General features: G+C 35.0%; 1 protein-coding gene across 2 annotated transcripts; it reads right to left on the reverse strand.

Moving 5' to 3' along the window:
* Positions 1-580: 580 nt before the first annotated feature.
* Positions 581-11,339, reverse strand: LOC140003737 (phospholipase A(1) LCAT3-like). 2 transcript variants are annotated; one of them, XM_072066058.1, is made up of 11 exons: positions 10,900-11,339; positions 10,679-10,770; positions 9,742-9,869; positions 9,426-9,561; positions 8,180-8,231; positions 7,539-7,639; positions 7,114-7,296; positions 5,516-5,673; positions 3,158-3,212; positions 2,661-2,714; positions 581-973 (listed from the first exon to the last, which is right to left on the reverse strand). In XM_072066058.1, exons 1-11 carry the CDS (start codon positions 11,117-11,119, stop codon positions 800-802), a joined length of 1,353 nt encoding a protein of 450 aa, XP_071922159.1. In that variant the 5' UTR covers positions 11,120-11,339; the 3' UTR covers positions 581-799. The 2 variants fall into 2 exon arrangements, with proteins under 2 accessions (XP_071922159.1, XP_071922160.1); XM_072066059.1 differs by lacking the exons at positions 7,539-7,639; positions 8,180-8,231 and having other exon boundaries at positions 10,900-11,295.
* Between the last annotated feature and the right edge of the window lie 9,570 nt (positions 11,340-20,909).

Below are 20,909 nucleotides of genomic sequence, written 5' to 3' on the forward strand. Positions count from 1 at the left end.
TTAGAGGTTGCCATGAGCACAAGTCAGTTTTGCACACCAATGGCCTCTAATGCTTTTAGGCTAGACTGGTCTTAGTTATTCTGGGGTTTTTGGGGCCAAAATGGGATTGGGCGTCAGCAATATCATTTAGAGTTGAGAATGGTTGAGACTGTAATTAAGCTCATGTACTTTACACTGTATTGGTCACTAACCAATGCAATGTAAGAACTTGTTTGAATTGCAATTTTTAGGAGTTTTCGTAAAAAAATGTGTAGTGTAATGATTTAACGTATGTATAATAAAAAAAATGATTGAAAAATGTGTTTATAAAAAGCACAAAAATTTATTAATTTGTGGGAAATTCTTACTGTTTCGTTTCTTGAAAAGAACATCCATAAGATGCTAGCTAAGGCAGATTTATTAGCCATCTGCATTCTTTTCAAACTTTTTTGAATTGCAACCTGGACATTTTTATTTGTTTTTCTTTCGTTTTTTTCTGTTTTGTTGTTCTTTTTTTCTATTTTTCTCTTTTGGGGCATGGGAGGAATGGAACATTACAAGACAGATGGAAAATAACACGAGTTACTTTTTGGCAAAAGTATTACTTGAAACTTTCTTAGATTTATTTGCAGGATACAACTCGTCCATGTACATTCATCCAAAGCACCACCTATTCTGTACTCTAAATTCTAGTTCATATGCATTCAACTTGTAAAACCCAGTTGAATTCCAGACTATGCTATCCGATGTACGAGGAAATGAAACAGTAATCTACATACAAGATAGTCGCACTTTATTGTGGAACAAATAGATCTTTATACTAACATTCACTTTGATAAACATCCATCACTTTAGATGTCTTCTTAGGATGTGATTTGACCTGTTCTGTTACTCCTAACCATTTTTTGACAAGTTCGAATACCTTTTCATCTCTTAATAATGCCCGGTGACTTGAAGCTACTCCTACTCTTTCCACTGCTTCAAAATTGTCTGCCTGCAGGATGTACAAAGTTTGTGTTTAGAGAAGCAGATAAGAGTGCCCAACACACAAAAGTAATGAGCTGCAGAAATTAAAGGAATTATATTTTATAGAGAAATCAAGAAATGCTTGTATGCTGTCTCACTAGACGCACAATATACTTGGGTGAGCCAGCTGCTTCTGATTAATTATCAACCAAAAGGGTCAATTCCACTAAACCTAGGACATATTCAGAGACACAAATCATCGTGACTACCACTAAGTATTACAAAAACAAGAGCTAAGTTTACTAACCTAACAAAGCCTTCTTTGACTGTAGCATGGAAGTATATATTGCTTGATCATGTTGGTAATTTAGTCATGCATATAATATCCCTCAGGCGTAAATACTGGCTAGAATGTTGTTCTGCAATTTAGCCATCGCTTTATATTGCCTCTGATATAAGGAAAATAAATCCACAGGATGAGATGTGGAATTTGGTCCCTGTAATACTCTTCTTCTTAACTCAGGACCTTCCTATGCGTTGTCATTTGCAGAATTGTAAAACGTGGAGATTAGCTCAAAATTCACCTCCTCCACCCTTCCCCTTCCCCGCCCCACCCCCCCATCCCCCCCCACCAAAAAAAAAGCCCAAATCATTATTGACAGTTATCATCTCTGTGTTGTGTCAAGGATTAGCAGAAATTTCAGCATCTGTGATCTTCTAATATGGAGCAGTTATATGGGGAGAGGTAAGGTAAAATGCCAAAATTTCAGGACTGTTTGTTAGAGGTACCTCTGGTGTAACTACTAACCAATAGATTGCATTGTTCTCTTTCTCCTATCCAGTTATTTACATTCATTTTCTTATAATTGTTAGTGTTTATGTTGGTAATTCAGGAAAAACCGATTAATTACCTTATCATCAAGATCTTCAGTTTCAGTTTGAGATTAACATTTTGGCTTCTGTTACCTAAACATTTTGACTTCTGTTTTTTATAATTCTTCTTTAGTCTCACCTACTTCTTCCCCTGGCCAAGGAAACAAATCTTTGAACTGCCAAAGTTCTCTAATTGGAAATCTTTACTTGACTATGATTCAATTATTAAGGGCTTATCTCTGTCAGACAAGAAAGGGGCAGCAGGAATGTGTTTAGCTTTGTATTTATGCTCATTTTTGGAAACATGTTTGACAATTGGCAGTGGTCATATGAACAGTGATGAATCAAGTGCGTGTCCAGTTTAAGTTTATGAAGGATAGACTAGTTTTCTCATACCAGAATTCATAAATTACTTTTCCAATCATAATGATGATGGAGGACTGTTCACTAGCTTCAAGTTTTCTAGGTGTTCCTTTCTTTCAGTTCCTCCTATACTGCATTTGGATGATCTGTGCATACTTAACTAAGTTAGCCAGAATTATTTCCACATCTTTACTTAAATTAAGTTTTACTGACCCTACCCATGGTTAATATTCAGAAGATTACTCGTATAAACTGCAGTTTCCTTTAAAGGTGGATCATAATTAGTTTTTGACATTCAAGCTCCATGTGCTTTATGTCTATAGGTCAGCATATCCCACCTAGGTTAAATTAAGCCTTCCGAGGTTTAATAACTGATTAAACTACAATGAGGAACGCATGCACAGATACATGGATTCTTGGATATCTCCGTGTCCAATTCAGGATCTTAAAGTATCAATAGAAGAGTTAAAAATTTGCACCTTCGCTGATTCCGCTGGGACAGTTCCATCGCCATCCACATACGAGTACTGAGGCTGAACAGGCATATAAAATAAGTAAATACATATTCATAAAGAAACAGTATGAAGCAGAAAGAAAATAAGTCATATTTCATGAACTTAATGGCCCAAAAATGAAAGTTAAGCCTATGGTGATGATGAACCCACGCGGTAGGAGGTCAAAGGTACTCTTTCGCAGTGAAAATAAATTAAAGAAACCAGTTAACCACAAAGGCTAAACCTGAATTTCAAGGATCTAAGATACAAGTTTTCTTTTTTTTTCCCCCTCTTCTTATCTTTCTTATACTTTAAATCATAGTAAAATTACAGGTTTTATAAACCTATGCGACAATTATATTAAGATTTGGAGAAAGGTGCAGAAACGGTACAAAATCTGAGCATCAGACTATCAAGAGACATTTCCCTCAAAAAAAAAAAGACTATCAAGAGACAGCACAGCAAATTGTTGATGCACTTACTGATGTGTGGCATATCTCAGACATTTCCTCAATTGGAGAATCTTGTGTACCATAGCTGCAATAGGATGCAAACAAATGTGCACAAGAAATTCATCAATATAAGTCTCAGAAATATGGAATTCCATGAACTTTTTGCCATGATTCATCATCATGAAGATTATCTAATTTTAACCAAAAAATAATGAAAATATTTATTCTGGTGTACCAAATGAAGTTTGCATTTTACAACGTAAGAGTTAAAAGCCTAGCATGGAATTCTACTTAAGCACAGAGGATGGGATTCTAAAACATGCTGGTATCTTTTGCAGACAGATCTCACATCTAACTTGAGAAACTTCAGATGAATGATATATTAGCATAATGATATAGCACCAATTCGAAGAAAATTTCTTTCAACTTTCCGCTGCTTCCTTAGAAATGCAGATTTGTTTTTGTTTGGTTCAGCTTCCTAATATTATGGTTTTGGCAAGATCCGAGTTTGGAACATAAGTTTTTCCCTGGGGTCGTTTAATGTTATTCAAACATATTTGCAACCCATACCTTTGCACGCACCGCCACTTCTTTCAATTTAGGGCAAATTTTTGCAATGTCTTTTGAAGTGTATCTGAAGATTCCCGTAAGCATCGGATTAGTTGGGAGGAGATCAGTATCTGAGGGAGGCTTGGATGTCACAAATTTGCATCCCCATTGCTTTTAGTTTCTCTAGCTAAAAGTTGAATTTCATTTTTCACTTTGGAGTGTTCTAGGCAACATACTTATTGCAGAGAATTTTCCATTTCTCAAGCTGATCTTGCTGTGAGATGCATGCAACAACTGGAAAAGAATATCGGGCAAAATCTAATAGTGCAATCCTATAAAACCTGTTTTCTCAGAAAGAGTGATACTAATTTTTGGTGAGGAGGATGGACAACAGCAAAATTCTGAGCTAGAGATGTTCTCCTATTGGAACAACTAAGGTTGATTAAAAGTAATCTCATTTAGAATTTCAGACTAATCAAGCATGTGGCATGAGGAATTATCTTAATACTGCTATCTGGTATGCTAAAGAATTTTACGGAAGCTAATACAAGCTTATTGGGCTTAGGTGACATATTAATACACAAACTTTCTCATATAAAATTTCAACTTATTTTCAAATTTTTGTAGTGCACAACACCATTGAGAATTTAATTTTGGAAATTGAAAATTCTCAAGAGAGAGTTGATAAAATAGCTGTCAGAGAATATGAATTTCATGTCAATTTTCAAAGTTTTCTTAATTGCATAACAACGTTGAAGTTTTGATTTTCTTCATTCTAGGAAATCCTTTAGATACAGTAAGGATAGGAGCACATTAAAAAATGCTGGTAACTACCAGAAGCAGTGCACTGTCTGCGCAAACACCTACAATCTAACATCATGGATCAGAAAGTGTGCTATTCTATTAGTGCAACTAACTTTTCTATTTACTCTTCGCGGTTTTTGAATTAATGAATAAACAAAATCCATTACATTTAATTCATGTTGCTATTGTTACAAGTAAATAGGTAAAGAAATGTGGATTTACAAAGACAAGTCCTAGTAATAGCATTAAAAGTTAGTCTGGTGGATATTAGTGATTACATTGATACAAAATTACTAATCTAATGAGATCCCAATAGTTTGATAGAATGTAGAAATCTTAGGAAAAAGATGCATTTACTCTTTGATTGGCCCAGCAGAAGATAAGTTCAATACAAGCTATTTTTTTGAAAGAATATCTAAATCCATAGAACTCACTCGTACTTCTGCATATTCTACAACTACTTGGATGACCTGGAAATTCATTCTTCCCAGATAAATGACTATCTAAGTAAGGTGTAATTTGGATATGTAGCATTAAAAGAGAAGCAGAATGCATATACCAAATTGCAAGGAACAGACACAATCTAGCTAATAGCTTTAAACAGAATTTCTGCTAATGGAACAGATATTTGTGGGAAATATCACCATCAAAATATTACGAATCTATCCAGTCTATATTTACTCTAGCACGTAAAGAAGTAATCTGCTGGTAGAAATATAAACATGATGAAGTAGGTTGGAGTAGAGAGTAAACTGTAGCCTCAGTAAAGGCACCATCCATAAAACTCATCATCATGGGCTCAATTCACAGCGCTCTTCTTTCCCTGAATGCAATATTGAACGCAATCCTTCCCCGTCTCCCTCAAAAAAAAAATGAAAATCGCCCTAAGCCAAACCCCATAGATTTATCTTTATTGGTGTCAGCATTGCAAATCATAAAAGTCTGACATTAAATATCAGCAAGAAGAAAAAATAACAGTTTCCATCTTTTAAAATCTCACTCATACTGGAAAAGAAGATGCTATGAATCACATACCAAACATCAAGAGGCGTGTCATTAGATATCCCATAGATGTTGTAGAAAGCAATGCCTTTTGGAAGTTGAGCACTATTGAGAATTTGGCGAGTACCATTAGCCCATTTAAGAATGGAAAAGTTGAAAGGTAGAGCAAATTTCTTGCCTTCATAATCAAGCTGCAATGTCAAACACAGAATTCTGTAAATGATTCATAGGTTGCCAAGCCAGCAAACACATAGATGAGCTCTAAGTGCAAGTGCCAAAGGTCACAAACCATTCGAGGATAAGTATAGTTCAATTATTATACTGGGAAAAAAAAAGTTTCTTTCTACTAGTGGGCACTACAACCGCCAGGAAAATGACAACCAGGCTGGCAGATCACTACATCAACAGCACTTAGGAAATGGAACATCATTTGCAATTCCAGAAGAGAATACTTCCATAGAATAGTAAAATCTAGCATACAATATCAAGGCGCCAGTTATAAAACCAAAATTTTGCCTCAGAAAGATAACCAGCTAAGAGGCACGAGTATGATTGCGTGTCTTTGAATGATGTTGGACCTACTAGTTTTGAACTAACAAATCTACTTTATTGACATAAATTAGGGCAAAAGCAAAGAGTTTTAACACAATCTATTGGTATATCAAACAATCCTACAACAACATCCTATATGAGAAATCATATAACAGATTAAAGACATTATTGTTTAGGAGATAAAGTTGGTAAATAATCTCAAGTAGAAGATCATGGAAGGAATTGCATATACAGAATGGGCTTTCAGGACTAATTTGGTGCAGCATTAGTAAGGATCGAGTATAAGAGAAGAAGGGAGACAATAAAGCAGAAAAGAGGTTGAGAAGAAACAATCAAGTTTCCTGATCCCTCAACAGATTGTCCAACTCTCAGAATTTCTCTTAAGAGAGTCAAAGCACAAGCCTTAGTCCTTAATTCAAGTTGTAAATGATATCGAGTAGTATGAAAAAGTCTTTGAAGTTGGGCAAAATGAAAGACTAGTTAAGTAAATTACCAATTGCAAATATCAACAAGATCAAAATCTTGGTAAATTTAATGTTGTCGCATGTGTGTTTAACTTTAAACCGACGCACCATCTCAATATGCTTACTTGCCAAAAGCTGGTAAAAAAAAATGACACTATTAAGTGGTTATATGTTATATCTGAATGACATAGACTAATGAAATTGTCTTATAATGCCATGCCATTTTTAAGTCTTACCACGTCTTATCAGGTTTTGTTAATACATGTTGCATTTATAAATAAAACAGTTTTTTCTTTCTTTAAAGATTTTATTCCTAGTCTGTCACATCTAGAGTCAAGAAAGTTTGATGAACGTCCTGATGACATGAATCTTGTTGTGCAGAGTATTTTACGCTAAATTAGCTTGAAATGTGACTCTTCTTCATCATCAGATCAATCAATTTTGATCTGGAAAACATTTTTAGTCAGTACATAGATTATATTATTTATTTCTGACTCCAGCTTCAATTAACTCCAAGCTAAATAACATAAACGAGAAACTTAAGGAAAAAAGGGGAAAAAATTAAATCTAGGAGAATTTAATTTGTTGCAGGTAAATGAAGTCAAATGAAACTACCTCATTATGCTTCAATGCTTCCTCAAAAAGAGTCATACTGTCAGTTGGACCATAGGATTCCAGAACTACTGAAGTTTCCCCACCTTCTTCTGATTTTGATCGCCAAACCAGAATTTCAGGTTGCTTTTTCCACTTGAACCATGGGTTTGGTAACATCTCATAGATTGAAGGGCACTCCACTACCTATATATGACAGAAACTTTTCTAATTTACATCTTAATGGGAACCAGACACTTGTAGCCAAACATTATCAGGAAATGTCAACTCAATCAGGAGATGTTTATTTACAGCAAATTTATTGGTTTAATGTAAAACATTTCGGCAAAGATGTAATTGCAAAATTAGCCGGTCTAGCTATTAATATTTAGAGGTTGTTAAAAATCTTGTGCTAATGGAGAAGACTTGAAACCAGGAAGGTAGATTACCAATTGATGCATCGACCATCTCGATACAAAAAAGAAGCTTTTAAAACCATCAACAAACTGCAATCCAGTTAACAGAGAATCATTGACGCAGCCAGGTGCACCTATTTATCATGTTTTAGAGTAAGTATTCAAGCAGACTTGAGAGCCCCAAAAAAAAAAAGATAGTTAAATTGAATAGTATTCAGACCATAGAACATGTTAAGTTGATCTACATATTTCCGGGTTATGGAGTAAATGTTCAGATCCATCTCTAATATCAGTGACAATTAGAGCGAAGAAATGTGAATTGATTATCCTAGATACACAAATTCCAAATATTTCAGAGACCTTGTAGTTGCAAGTATATACCGTGGAATCCAAATTCTGAACATCAAGAAAACAAAGCAATTATCCTCTTGAGCTTCAATCTTACAATTTGGAGTAAGCTGATAATAAATGAAGATCAAGGGCAGAACTCAAAGAAACCAGAAAAAGTAGCAAACAATTAATCCATTTCTTAACCTGAATTCCTAGATGTGTTTGGTTTTACTAGGCATTGCTCTGAAATCCAGTCATAAGAAATGTAGGACAAGCATCGGAAAGGGACAAATAATTGCAATATGGCAAGTTAGCAAGCCTAAAAGCAGAGTAAAAAAAATCACCTTGAAAAGGGGTTGCAATGGTAATCCACTTATTAACATACTTGGTAAACACCTACATGATACATATGAGCAGATTCCATAAGCAGACAGGATATGAATGCAGATTTATCACTAATAGGCCAAAAAACTGATATAATTGATTTATTACAGGAAATTAAATTTTGTACTGAATATTCATGATCCACAAGTTTCTATAACATCTCATTTAGGAGATTTTCAAGGGTTCTGGCATTAAAGGCCATTTCATTTTTTCCTTCAAACAAAATCTATTGCATGTCCTTACAGATGATAAATTAACCTGGTCTCACCGCAGGGATTTTAACCAGCTTTATCCTTTTTTCTTGAAAGTTGGCACAAACCTTCCCCCTAGATGTATGACAGCCATATTTCCCAAAAATGATAGCCAAAGTAATGCAACAAAAGAAAGTTCAAGGGTATCGAAACTAAAACAATATTGAAGAAAGTCCAAACTTTCAAGAAGTATGCAGTTAACATTTTTGTCTTCCTAATCTGGCCAACCATATTTTACATTCTAACTACAAGATTTACATGTTTTATACATGCATACTTTGATAACCGCTGAAAATTGATTAAAGTTATCATTTGGTCATATAGACCTCTTTCTGAGAGTGCTTGGTCTGTCCCAATCTCAAAATTTGCAATCCTGTCAGCATTATTATGTCAGCTTGAAAGCTCCAACATCAGATTTGGTACTAATGATGCTAAGACTCCCCATGGTTATCCAGTACGACTAGCACCAATATTCTATATATTATTTATTGATTTTCTAGCTATACTTTGAAAATTCACAACAATGGGATATACTATTTAACATCCAGACCTAGTAAAGGGTTCATAAGTGGTTAAAAGAAGAACAGGTAAACATTAAGATAACTCGAACTGCATGCACCATTATATTTTTTATTCGAGGAAAGATTACAAAAAGAGATCGTTGACAACATTCATATCTCCACAACCTTTCATTGCGAGGTTTTTATGTGAAAACAATGATGTTCAAGGGGGAAATCCAAGAAAGTGGACCAAAACGGAAATAAAACATTCATATCTCCACGCCCTTTCACTCTTGTAGCTGCAAAAAATGCATATGAAGAAATATAAGTTTTTTCTTGTCTAATGTGTAGGATTAGACAGATAGCTATCTTTTCATGCGCTCCATGCAAGTTATGATTCGACAGGTAAATAATGAACCTCTACGCTAATAAGCACACCAGGAAGCTTTACATACATCATTATGAAGATACATGAAACATGTCACAAGCAATCCACCCATTGAGTGTGAAATTAAATTGACTTTTCTTCCTCCTGAAGCTTCATAAGCAGTTTCTAGCTTAGCTTTGAGGCCATCCATTGCCTTGTCAATTCTGCAATATACAACATAAGGAAGCATTTAGCAAGAATTCACATAGCTTTAAAAGAACAAATTGAAAACTGAAAACAGAAGATCTTGGAATTGGCTGATTACAGTACTCAGATAACTGAAAAACACTTTTACAATCTTAGTTTTATGACAACTGAAACTTCCACTTGCTGACAAAAGATACCTATTGCTTTGTCGGAAGTCGAATCCATGGCCAAACAATGTAGTTCCCTTCTTATACCCACATTCAACAAGCATATCAATCATATCATGAAAATGGTATACCTCAGTCAAATGTAGAATCTTCACCCACTGCAACAGTAAAGCAACTGCATATGAGTTACATACACAAGTAACATATTATATTGGACTACTCAGTAAAGGCAATCAATCATGAATGAAAAGGAACAGTGACAGCGAGAATTACCCAAGTTCAATAGCTCATTACCATTTACTCATAATAATTTTGGGGAAGGATGATTAAAATGTGGTAACAACTACTATAAGTTTTAACCTAATGAACTTGCACATAATTTTGCAAAACCACACTTTGTCCTCTTATATATCCAGAGGAACTTTACTATAAGAGAACTAATTTTTAAACTTTTTTTCCTATTCGATGATCCAGGTTAAAGAAATCAGACCCAATACTGATTTTCTGGCATTCTAGGTAGGCATATGCACTACCAAAAAGCTCCTTTACTAATACACTTAAGCATCTTTCTTCTTCTTTTTTTTTTCTTTTCTCACAAATATAAAAGTCTTCAAGCAAAGTGAGCACTATATGAATATTGTTAAGACATACAAACATTACTAAATTGATCAAATTTTCCTTTTAAAATATTTTGGAAAGGGAGCTGAAAAAGGAACAGAGACAGCGAGAATTAAACCCTCGTTCCCAAGCCAGTAAAAAGGTTCTTAACCGTTGGTTATATTCGATTCCGGAGTCAAGTAACTTACTTGAGCATACCAACTCAGTTAGCATTAAATGAACCTTAGCCATTGTGCTATATCCAATTTTAGGCAGGTTAATAAAGCATAGCTGAATCTTAGTTCTGAAAACAAGCAACGAATACCTTCAAATCAAGCAACTTAGGCGACCATAACTTGCAAAATCTTACCAGTGCAGGGTCCAAAATATCAATAGCATACAGCCCATAATCATCTTCCGGCACGACTATTTCAATACTATCATCCAAAGATTCTACATAGCCTGTAAAAACATCATCCCGAGTAAGAAAACAGAGGCAAAAGTTTCAGAATCAGAACTTTAAGAACAAAAGCCATGTTCATTGAATATGAAATCCCACCAAAAATTTTAAAAAAATGAAAGAATTATTACCGGTTTCAGGATTGTAAAGGGACCAAATCTCCTTCCTGAACTCAAAATCAGCTAGAAGTAAACGGACCCAGACACGGCTCTCGAACCCGAAGAAGTTCTTCTTCTTAGAGTGAAGAATGGAGCCAGCAATGCCGGACACCAGAAGGACGGGATCACGGTCGGCAGGCTCGTCGTCAGATCTCTGGCCATTGAAGCAGCAGCAAAAGGGGCTGTCGAGCATGTTTCAGTGACCGGTGCCGTTGGAAAGCCGGGCGGATGATGTTTCGGGCGGGTCTGGTTTGGTCCTGGAAATTTTTGGAGGGAGTTGTTAAAAGAAGAATGGGAAGGGTAGGCAATGTGGTTATGAACTGTGATCAGTGTGTATTATCATGGAAGTTTGAAAAATGGGTGCCTAAGAGCATGGGCAGGGTGGACTTTTTGGAAGAGAAATTTGATTTTGCTGCTTATCTGTCCAAATTTTTGTGATGATTTCTTCAGTCACCTTATCCACTGTTGATCTTGACGGATCCTTTCCTTTTCATTGCATGGTTAGTAGCAAGTCAAATCCAATTTTCGGCTTGCAGGATATAAATAGTTAATTAATTTCTTGGACTATTTATCAAGTAGATTGTGGGTTCAAGTTTAACTTAGCTATAGTGTATATATATTTTTTTTTTAATAAACAGAAGCCAATATTATTGATAAAATAATTGAAAATGGTTCAGTATAATTTGCTTAACCAAAAAAAAAAAAGCTACACTAGTAGCTGAAAAATACATAAAATATGTCACAGATATATATATAGCTTTTAGGACATAAATAATTAATTAATTTCTTGGACTCAGTAATCAGCTTAGACTGTGGGTTCAAGTTTGACTACATGTGAATTGTTTAACTCAGCTATAGCATTTTTAATAAACAAAAACCAATATTATTGGAATAATAAACTAGTTTTGAATCGTTCGTCAGGATTTACTTGACAAAGAAAGCTGCACTAATGACAGAAAACACATAACAACATTTGTAATTGGTACTCTTGTGATGGTGATGAGCCACTACAAATTGTTGGATGTGTTTTTCTTTTGGCCATTTTTCTGCATTCCTTTTTTTTTGGTATATGGACAAACATGCCTACTCTTTGTTTAGTTTTTTTTTTTTTTTTTTTTGATTAATTGGCACTTGTCTACCTTACATCTACTCCTACTTCTATTCTAACTTATTGTAAGAAAAGGGCCCGACTTGGTCTATTGGAAAACCGACGGAAGCTGAATCACCATCGGACCAAACGGATATACCCGTATAGATTTAAACCATTTAAAGTGACAAGTCATATATAATGACAATTGATGAAAGACAAGATTTGAATCATTAACCTCCCACCCCACCAAACGTCCAAACCTTAAAAGGCTATAGTGGTGACCAATTGGTTCTTTGTTTAGTATATTATGCCACTCTTTTTTTTTTTTTTTGGTAGTGCTAATGAAGGGATGGGACATTTAATGTTGCAAGACATTAGTAGCAGGTATGGTGGTTGAACATACAAGAAGTCTTGGCCGTTGTGGTCATTGTTCTTTTTCTTGGAAAACGTGAACTTTAGCAAGCTCAAGAATCAGGATTAGGCTGATTTTAGGGTGGTGGCGGTCGGTGGGTAGTTACATTTTCGTGCAAGGAATTTCTACCACCTTCTTCTCAATTCCTTCAATCAAATGGGCACGCTGTATAGGTCCACCTGGTCTTAAGTATCATTTTGGTAGATACTGATTGAAGGACAAAGATGTGTTAATCGAATGGAAACTGGGAAAGCATCAGGGTGGGGATATCCTTTGGGATCCTTTTTCGCCCTTTCGTGTTTGCACTTTTCAATCAGAAAAGGACGTCAACTAAAGAAAGATCAAGAATATTGGTGATCCCATCCACTCGAAAACATATTTGCAAAATGAATTCAATTCTTATACGATAGTTTGTCGAGCTAGACATGTCCACGTTCTTCCAAATAAACTGTATATCTTTCATCATGTGGACCTCTTCAATATTTGTATTTTTTTGATTCTTTAATATGTTTCATAACAATTACTAATTCCCTTCCTTTTTCAATTCTTTATTTATAGTAACTTTCAATCAATTTATTAATTTTAACTTTATATGTATATATTTGTATCAATTATGACTTATTAAATTTAATTTTATCAATCAAACTTATAGTCTTTCTTATCTAAAATCTTTCAACAAATTATCTGTAGTCTCGTTTAAGTAACGGGTTAAGAACTAACTATTTACTAAAATGATGAAAAGGAAAATATTAGTTGTCCTCTACTTTTTTTTATAATGGTACTGTTACTATTTGTCTTATCATATAATCTAATAAATGAAAATCATATGATAAAAATAATAGTGCGAGTGTTATTATAAAAAAAAAACAATTACCATTTTCCAAACCAAAAAAAAGGATATTTGGTACCTTACTACATGCGACAAATGCAGCCATGCAAGTAACAGTACAATTCATTCCATTCCACTCCTCTGTGAGTTGCATTTGGTTATTGCTTGTTATACCTTAATGATATTGAGCAAAAAGATTTTTTTTTTTTGTGTACGACTGGTTAAACCTTCTAAGTCTTGTTTTGTGTGTGTGTGTCTGTCTTTGTTTGTATTTTTTTTTCCTTTTTTTTTGTTAAGTGATTTTTTTAAAAAAATATGTTCAATTGTGTGAATATATATTTTACCTTCTGAGCTAAGCAGAGTTTTACAGATGGGTAGAGGGCTAGAGGCAACCAAGCTCAAAAGTCCTCAACCGAGTTTTTGGTAGCTTTTTTGCATTCAAAGATAATATGTGCTATTTCACATAAATTCTTTATCAACATGTTTCACGTTCCACCAGAAACTTTTGGCAGAACTGAAATGTGGCAACCAAGTTTTCCACCAACCTAATTTTTTTGTTGACAAGGAGCTCGCAATTGGTACCCGAGAGTGTGCACTGAATAAATTTCGTCCGTGCAATGATCCGCCAACCACACGAAAGGTTTCCACCAACCAAATTTCTGTTGCCATGGAGCCAGTCAAGGTCCATGTGCTTGCAGGCTACTTTCTGAGTTGAATCTTTAACTTCCAGCCATGGATTTTCTTGCATGGCTTTTATCTGAGTTGATTATGTAAAGTGGCCTTGTTTGGACAGCAATTTTTCAAAGAAAAATTGTTACGTTTTCATGAACATATTTTCCAATCATCTTTTTATCTCACATATATCAAATTACTACAGTAATTTTTTTTCTAAAAATATCTAGAAAAATGCAATTCAAACAAGGTTGCTTGAATCTTGACATCCAGTTCCAGCCATGGACTTTCTTGCATGGCTTTAATTATGTGGCATTGAATGCTTGGCGTCCATTCTGACAATGTTGTTATGAATGGTCTCAACCTTCTTTGACATTCGTTGCAAGCTAGATCGGCCACAATGACAATTGGTACCATCGCTCGTAGATTTTCTAGAGCTGAATTAATCACTGCTCAATATCAATTATTGATTCTGTGGTCTCAAATTGTCGAGGACTTCATCCTCGATGTTCTCTTTCTGTGTTCTAGTTGGAGCCCGAAAATGAATTAAAGAAAAATTAATTTGTGATTTGGACTTGAGAGACAATAAATAGGAACACTACTGTATTGTTTTGGCATAAAATGTGCAGAATATGTTGAGATAAATAAATACGCGTATTTCTCACTTGTCATTTTATTATGAAAAGTTTAATTTCCTTTTCTCTGATATGTTTGATGTTCTTGGAAGCTGAGTGAATGGGAGGGAGGATTAGGTTGAATGATAAGATATGAAGAGTTGTAGTTAAAAAATGTTGAATTCAAATCTTTTCACTCAAAAAAAAAAAAAATTCGAGTGAATTAGTGGCCAATGCCACAATGCGGCCTAGATTTTATCCTTCCCTGAATAGGATAATTCAAAATCAATTTCACTTTTCCCTTCAAAGTGTTGACATTTTGTCCCTATAACTAGTTTGGGAGTTTAGAATAGGAAGGAAAAGAAGAGAAATGTTAAGTTATGAAAGAAAAGAAAGGAAGAGAAAAGAAGGAAAAATATTTTAATATTGTTTGAAAGTTTAGGTAAGAAATGGAATGATTCGTGATATATATGTCAATAAAAATTTGTTCAATACACAATGAACATTTTAAAAAAATTTTGTTAGGCTTTCTCAACTTTCTTTTGCTTTTCGGCCACGTTTGGACGGAAAAGTATAACAACCATAGCATCAACATACCATCCGTCCAAATCCTTTGGTTTCCTTTCTTTTCTATCTCTCAAAAATTCCCAAACGGCAGAAAGAACGTTTTTGTTCTCATTTCCTTTCTTTTCTTATCAAATCCAATCTTCCAAACTAGCTATAATTTTGTACGTGTGATGATTGAGTACCTAATAAACGTTTATATGTTTTTGGCTTAAATTAGCGATTAATTATTCATTATTAAAGAATAAAATTTCACGATTAAACATCAATTATTGAAACTTGACGAATCTATTACCGTATAAAGTCGGGGGTACTTTCATTCTTTATGACTAATATGCTAATCATGTTTACGAGTTTTACTTTTAAGAGCTAGCGTTCACCTATCAGTTGAGTAGATTTGGTAAAAGAAGAGGAAATGTCACACCAAAAATTTTAGGTGCAAATTGTTCAGACCTCAACATTTGGGAAATTTATTGAGTATAACACTTGGTTATTTATTGAACTCATTTTTGCTTTTATACATTATGATATATTTTTTCTCTAGATAAGGTACAATACTATCTCAAATTTGGTAAAGGAGTTCTTCAAGATTAAAAAAAACGCACACACATACACACATGATACATGGAAAGTAACAAGTACAATTACAAACCTTGGTAATAACCATAAAATCATTACTTAAAAATAATAATACAAACTTATCGCATAACCACCACTACATTTTGCACTAAAGTCTGGACCTTATTTGTGATCTGAGTGAATACATGCAAGACTCTTGGGAATGTTATAAGATAAAGGGCATGGGTGGAGGCAAGAAGGATCTTTGAGTGATCGATTACTTTGATGGGAAGATGAACCATATGCCCTTGTCAAAGAATGGGGCCTCTAAGATGTGCCTTTCATATTCTTTTATGGGCCTTAGCATCTAATACTCGCTATTCACCTACATCTTTGAACCAGGTAGGAGTTTTGTATTAGATTCGGATCCTCTCATTCCTTCCTTAGATATTGTACTTTGTCATATATCTTTTTTTTGGTTTGGTAGGAGGGCTTTAGACCCATTACATGGCAACTAACCTAGGCGTTGTAACGCCTATTACATCATATGCCAACCATTTCCTCACCTCCTCTGGTGGAGATGCCAACTCTTGGATCCTCTCCTCCAGATTCAATCCACTCTTAGCTAGCCAATCCGCACTCACGTTGCCTTCCTTCCATTGATGTATTAACTCACATTGCCATTGCCTCTCCCTTAAGCTTCGAATTTGTCATATATCTTTACCTATATTGTACTTTGTCATAACACATCGATTATCTCCGTTTGCTTGACCTATTTTTAAAAAACTAATTTTTTAAATATAATATTATAGTAATACATAAATAAAAATAACTTTAAAAATATTTACAAAAATAAGTTTGAAAATATTTCATCCAAACAATATATCAAAAATAACTCACAAATATAAAAAAAAATGAATTTTACAATATCTTCTACATATTATCACCACCACCCACATCTCCCCCCTACCCATCACTGCCACAATCCCCTCCCTTCCTCATTCCTCTTTCTCATCTTTCTTCTTCCTTCTCTCCTCCTATCCTTCCCTCCCCTTTTCCGCCACCACTCACCCTTTCCCTTCCCCTAAGATCTGGTTTCGACCACGATCTGGTCGAGACCTGGGAGAGAGAGGGAAGGGGTAGGGGTTGCAAGGAAGCGAATGGAGGAGGAAGCGGGATGGGAAAAGAGAGAGGAGGAAGAAGGAAAGAGAGGGAGGGAGGAGGAGGAAGAGGGAATGGGTGGTGATAGTGGTGAATGGTAATATTAATTTTTAAAAATTATTCTAAAAAAATTTTAATTTTTAAAAATATCTCAAAATATATTTCAGAAACTCCTTCCTAAACACCACAAAAACATCTATAGTAAAAATTTTTCATATACACTACTATAGTAAAATATTTCAAAAAAGATCCCAAAAAATATTTAATCCAAAATGGATAGTTTTTTGAATTGTCAAAAGTTATTGGAAGTTTTTTTTTTTTGCGTAAAAACGTTTGAATTGCAAATAATTGCTTTCAAATGAATTAATATCTATACAATATATAATTTTTAGATAATAGTAGTTGGTGTAAACATTTTTGTCATCTTTTGAACTTTCAATTTTATCTTTAAAAAAATTAATTTTTAGTCTAATCACCCAATCATGGGCCTGTTTGGAAGCTCAGTTTTTTCACAAGTTTGTATGCTACTAGTTTTTTAACAACTTTTGCTACATGAAGTCAAAAAACTTATCAAAATTTTTAACCTACACACTTTAAAATACCCAAAACTTACAAAAAAATAAATAAATTATGTGACGACCCCACTTTCCCCTAGGGTGTATCCCAGGGTTTAGCGGACCGCATGCCCAACTCTTGCCAGGACTCACTCACTATTTCGGATAATATAATTCACAACTTCTTAATGTAAATAAATCAACAGTTGTCAAATTTAAAATATACAAATACATTCATTTCTGTCTCAAACTTCCATATAATCCCAAATACATCGAAAGATTGAAGTTCCAAATACATTCAACCCTAATCGAATGACTAGTGTGAGTACAATTACAAAATTTCAAAAAACTATACTACGCTAGCCTGTACAAGTCTCACGCTTCGCTCGTACCCCCTCTAAGAAAAACAAAACTAATAGAGTGACCTAAAATTTAGTGAGATCCCAAATGGCAAGTTGACCAATAAGTACAAGTGACAATAGCATAATAGTAAAGTAACGAGCATTAACAAATCAAGAAAATGAGCAATAACATTTCGGATGACCAAACATTAAATATTCAGTATTTCATGTAAAAGGATATAGTTGCTCTTGTAAACTAGCTCCACCATAACTTGATCATATAGTAGTTGACACTCCGTCAACTTTCAAGTAAGGTAACTAGTCCAGTAGTACACCACTTAACTCCAATCTCCGTCCACCAACCAAACCTCTTACCGGACCCGAACTCCAAGATAAACACTGGTGATAATACTCGAGTATACCGATTAGTCGATGAGATAACACTCCACTCGACAAAACTCAAGACCCAGGGTTCAATATCGAATCGACCAAACCCAGGTCGGCTCGACTCGATTAACTAGCCACAGGATTTCTGAAATTCCAGACAAGATACGAATCATATGCATATACATCAAGTTACTTTCAATCAATGAACAAGAATATAGGACATTAGGCAAAGTGCGATAAAATACACCCTTATCCGATCAAACCAATCACATATCATTCGATCACATTGGTCAAGTATTAAAAACAAGTATTAAATTCAATCAGGTATTTGGAAGCACTCACCAAAGATTTAGTGCTTCTTCGGATTACGTTCAGGTATTACTCTTGGTTTGGAGTCCAAATTTGTGATAACACATCGTTTAAGAGTTTTGAAATCAACTAAGGTTCGAAACTTAAGCGTTTCGTTTAACGAAAAACAAGTAATTGAAACTCATTTGGTTTCATGTCCTAGAAAACTCATGGTCGTTCTTTTAGTTTTGGTAATAAAGTGAGTAAAACGTTGAAATTCCCATTTGAGTCGAAAAGACGAGAATAACGTATTTTTATTGGTCGTTACTTTCATTTTTCCCAAGGGTACGAGTTTCGGTCAAATTCCAACTTATATATCTCTACGAAAGTAGAGTCGAATACCCTAAACAAATCAAATTCAAGTCGTCCTCAAATTTTCGCCCAAGTTGCGGGTACACACGCCTAACTCTCGAGTGAAAATTTGGGCGGCACGCCATTTGTATTTAGTTATTTTTCAGTCATTTATTGCTTCATTATTTTCCTCAATTCAACCCCAACTTCACACATAAATAATTTTAACACAATAGCACTTCAAATAGACTCAATGTCATACAATTACAAGACAAGTCTAGCAATGCGACCGAAAACTAATTTTAAAGGCAAATAGTTAAACAACATATTTGACGTCTTATAGTATTTTGGTCACAACTGAAACTACGTTTATCAGATTGGGGTACACTTTATGTTGTTTCGAATCTAAGACATAGACCTACAAGTCTTATGAAGACATCGACAACCAATTCATTCATTTTCAAGGTTAAAATGTGCAATTTCAGAGAAAACGGAACACTGCCCGCTCAAAAAGGGCATTTAGCAGTCAGGAGTATTTCTATCATTTCACATGTTACAATGCTCCGATTGAGCTAAAATTTTACAGGAATCTATATAACTCAATTCCCTACAATTTTTATATTTTGATCTAGACCTGATTCAGCCTCTATCATACTCGAATATACAGGTCAGAAACTGGACAGATTGGCCTACAATTTCTGAAATTTGATGATTCAATGCTTGAAAATCATATTTATGTCTTGAATCACTACCCCAAGTCCCTATCCAAGCTCATCAACATCATATACTAGATAAAAACAATAATCACAACTGAAAATATCAAATCCTAGCTAAACATTCCACCATATCATGCAAAACTCAATAATTAACCGTCATAAACTAAGATTAAGAGTTTGTATCCAAACTTTAGCAAGATTAAGAAGAGAAAAAGGAAAGGCAGCCAAGATATCTTCCAAAAAGTGCTTGTAAGTGAGAACCACACCCCTTTCTTCCACAACTTTTACCACACAAAGCTTCCTAAGTACTAAAATGAAAGTTTAATCGGTTTGGATTGGGTGATTTCTCTCAAACTAAGATGATTCAAGGTGGAAGTTGGAGTTTTCTCACTTTGTTTATTCTCTCCTCAAGCTCTGCCAAAATATGCAGAAATGAAGAGGAAATGAAGTGAATTTGGTGATAAACATGAAGGAAATTGGTTGGTCAAACAACCCTTGGATGGTTGCCACTTGTCACTCCAAGATTAAGTCTTCAAGTTTTCTTCTTTTTCCTTTATTTTTAGTCAACAATTTTGGCCCTCTCAAGGCTGATTAAGGGCTGATATTTATGAAATAATAACAAGGATATCAAAGTAATAAAGTGGTGCTCAAGTGGTGTATTCAATCGGTAGTGAACGGTACACGTCGGTTCAAATCGATTTTTCTTAAATCGCGTGTACTAGGGTTTTAACTTATGATTCACTCACTTATGATTATTACTTCTAAACATATACTTTTTCTTATCTAAAACTCACTCTTAATCACCAAATTGAGTACACACTCCACACCGATTATTCACTCTACCAAAAGAAGCAAAACCCTAATTTACGATAACAAGAAAACGAAAGGAAAAACCCTTGATTCTATGTTTGATTGCAATTATTGAGAGAGTGAATGAGTAGTAAGGCTATTATAAAGGAATAAATTCCAAATAAAAGGGAATTTTAAGAAAAAAAAAATGAGGGATTTTACATGTCCTCACAAATTCCCTCCCCTTTTTCTTCTTCTTCCTCTCTCATCCCAACCCACCACCACCTTCGTCGCCGGCCACCACCTCCGACGTCGGGGTCTTTTTTGTTTTTTGCCTTTCTCCCTCTCCCCCTCATCCTCACCCGCCATCCTCCCATTTACCCAGTTTGTATGACCCATTGTTTTTCCTCCCTCTCCCTTTCCCTCACTCCTCCTCCACCACCCTTCTCCTTCTTCTCTAGCTGATCTGGTAGCGAGATTAGATCGCACCGGGGTCATTTCTTTGCACCAGATTGCGGGGAAATGGAGGGTGGCGGGGGAGGGGAGGAGAGGGAAAGGCTGAAAATTGCAAAAAAAAAAGTTTCTGCTGGGCATTGACTACGCCTTGACTGCCGGGCGAGGGAAGAGGGAAGGGGAAGGGCAGAGGGGAGGAGAGGG

This window comes from Coffea arabica, chromosome 9e (genome assembly GCF_036785885.1).
Source record: "Coffea arabica cultivar ET-39 chromosome 9e, Coffea Arabica ET-39 HiFi, whole genome shotgun sequence".
Taxonomy (NCBI): domain Eukaryota; kingdom Viridiplantae; phylum Streptophyta; class Magnoliopsida; order Gentianales; family Rubiaceae; genus Coffea; species Coffea arabica.

What these genes read in the sequence shown, in the direction of transcription:
- LOC140003737 (XM_072066058.1), bottom strand. Translation starts at nt 11,119, where the DNA reads ATGCTCGACAGCCCCTTTTGCTGCTGCTTCAATGGCCAGAGATCTGAC. An exon ending in CCTTTACAATCCTGAAACCG is followed by an intron (nt 10,771 to 10,899) that starts GTAATAATTCTT and finishes ATGTTTTTACAG; the next exon opens with GCTATGTAGAATCTTTGGAT. An exon ending in TCATGTATCTTCATAATGAT is followed by an intron (nt 8,232 to 9,425) that starts GTATGTAAAGCT and finishes TGTATCATGTAG; the next exon opens with GTGTTTACCAAGTATGTTAA.